General features: G+C 37.2%; 1 protein-coding gene across 1 annotated transcript in view; it reads left to right on the top strand.

Annotated features, from left to right (window-relative positions):
• Positions 1-1,200: 1,200 nt before the first annotated feature.
• The window catches only part of LOC122259054 (translin-associated factor X-interacting protein 1), a 13,460-nt gene continuing 12,160 nt past the window's right edge, over positions 1,201-2,500 (top strand). The window contains exons 1-2 of the mRNA XM_086549248.1: positions 1,201-1,218; positions 1,811-1,984. Coding sequence (XP_086405374.1) covers positions 1,201-1,218; positions 1,811-1,984 — 192 coding nt within the window. The remainder of the gene's footprint in view (positions 1,219-1,810; positions 1,985-2,500) is intronic.

The raw sequence follows: 2,500 nt of genomic DNA, 5'->3' as shown, positions 1-2,500 counted from the left end.
TATACATATATACCTGTATATATAAGTATATATATATATATATATATATATATATATATATATATATATATATATATATATATATATATTACGTGTATATATGAACTACATGTAATATTATGTAAACCATATAATGAAATCAGAACAATATATAAAAAATACAGAAAATACAACAATGTAGAAGTGAAGAAGGACTATATAAATGGTAGTAATTAATACGGTATACAATAGTGAGATAATCAAATAGCAATAACAATAGCAATAATAATAATTATAGTATGTATGTGAGGGCAATGCAAGAAGTAACGATATAATACACACGAAACAAGACAGGACATGGAAGCCAAGGAGACGAGTAATTTCTTGGTAGATCTCGATCTGCGATTGTCAGCAACGGGCGCGGGTCACGTCGCCTGCGGTGCTGAATCAGCGACGCGACAGGAGGCAGCGAACAAAACATCAGTCTGGCCTCAATACAAACATACATGCATACACGTCTATTGATTTATCTATCCCTCTAACCTTATATTTATCTGTGTCTCCATCTATCCTCTCTTTCTCTCTCTGTCTCTTTCTCTTTCTCTCTCTCTCTTTGTCTCTCTCTCTCTCTTTCTTTCTCTCTCTCTCTCTTTCTTTCTCTCTCTCTCTTTCTCTCTCTCTCTCTCTCTCTCTCTCTCTCTCTCTCTCTCTCTATATATATATATATATATATATATATATATATATATATGTGTGTGTGTGTGTGTGTGTGTGTGTGTGTGAATGTATGAATATATATATATATACATATATACATATACATATATATACACTCATGTATCAGTACGTAATGCTTGCGCATGCTTCAGGCGCGTTCGGGACTCGGCGACAGCGAGAGGTGCAAGCCGCGTCCTGTGCTCAGACTGGAGGAACGACTGCGTCACTGTCTCGTCACGACCTTCTGCCTGCGAGGGAGATCTGGCCTGCCCTCGAGCGACGCCTTTGATGATGCTGTAATTGCTGTGGTTGTTCCTTGCAGTGGCATTGCGTGAACTGAGTAGCGATGATACTTCTCTTACAGATATTGTCTCTTTATTGTGTATATTTTATAGTAATTGATATTGATTTTGTTATATATCTTGACATAACTATTCTAATAACATCTGTTTTCTGTCTAAACTACTGCACCGCCCCTTTCGTCGTAGCTTTATTTACACAGGAATGGCTTTGAAGGAAAGGGTAAATCCGGGGGAGAAATCGGTGCCAAATTATAAATAGTTTAGACGTGGAAACCAAAATATTCCTTCCGCGGTTATCTGCACTTCCACTAAACTGCGGTTCCTTTGGCCTCCTTTACAGACTTATTCTAGAAATCAGAATATTTTATGGAGATTGTGTATTCCCATATGATTTCATTTGCAATGTTTGAGTGGCACATGTTATAACAAGTTGTATGTGTTTTGCATTTTGTTGAACCTTCGGATTGCTGTTTTTAAAACTAGCTAAAAAAAATAGGCATGGCCTAAGATACTTATTACAAATATTTTTTTTTTTTCACGAACAAAGGGTGTCTCATATACACGGTCTAGATTATTTTTAGATTGACCTTGCAATTGCCCTGGCGCATGTGCACAACAAAAATAACTTAAGATTAAATACAAAATTAAGGATAATAACATATATCGCTCTTAATTATCCGAGAAAAGAACACTTGACAGTCAGACTTTCCTCAAAACACCAAAACATCAATGAATACAAATTATCTCCATTCATATGATACAAATGTTATTAGACCGTACATGGGAAAATATGTCTCCGTGCATTCTTATAGCTGCAGCATGAGGAGAGTGACGAGGAAAATGCACAGAAGGTTGTTGAAGAGACGTTAGCACAACTCGCCCAGATGGTGCGACCGTATCACGACCTTCTAGCTCTGTTGCACCACGGATATCACCATCTGCTCAGCCGTCTGCACAGACGGATCAAGAAACTACTGCTTAGTGAGGTTAGATCAAGTACGGTTTCCGAGTTAAGATCGTCACTCGCCACTACACGAACGGATTTCAGATTCTGTAGTTAGAGGTAGTCCTAAAAACATGTACATATACATACCTAAGATATCTTTGTCAAATCTCGTTCATTATAATCTATAATGGCAATCACTATATAGTGAACATCAGGACACCATGCACGTTTGAATATATTTATTCACCATAATGTCAACACGGAATTTGTCACAAATGCACGCGTAACTTTATTGAGCCTGAGCTGTGTCCAGGATGTTCTCACAATGATAAGCATACATATCATATATATGCTTACCAAGCATCTAAAGACTAAGATTACAAAAAGCAATGCTTTACCTGATACATACACACGAAAACGTATTTTGTGAATATGTACCACATGTCTATTGGATGTATAGACACATCACCTTCGTGCAAAGTCAGTACTCGAAAATATACAAATGCCCACAGCCCTAATTGGCTACATAGCCTACCACAAACCCAAAACCAAACCG

Source organism: Penaeus japonicus, unplaced genomic scaffold (genome assembly GCF_977035675.1).
Source record: "Penaeus japonicus unplaced genomic scaffold, GWHDUDI00000001_assembly GWHDUDI00000022, whole genome shotgun sequence".
Classification (NCBI taxonomy): Eukaryota; Metazoa; Arthropoda; class Malacostraca; order Decapoda; family Penaeidae; genus Penaeus; species Penaeus japonicus.
Note: the sequence above shows the minus strand (reverse complement) of the source record. Positions and strands in the feature narration are given on the sequence as shown.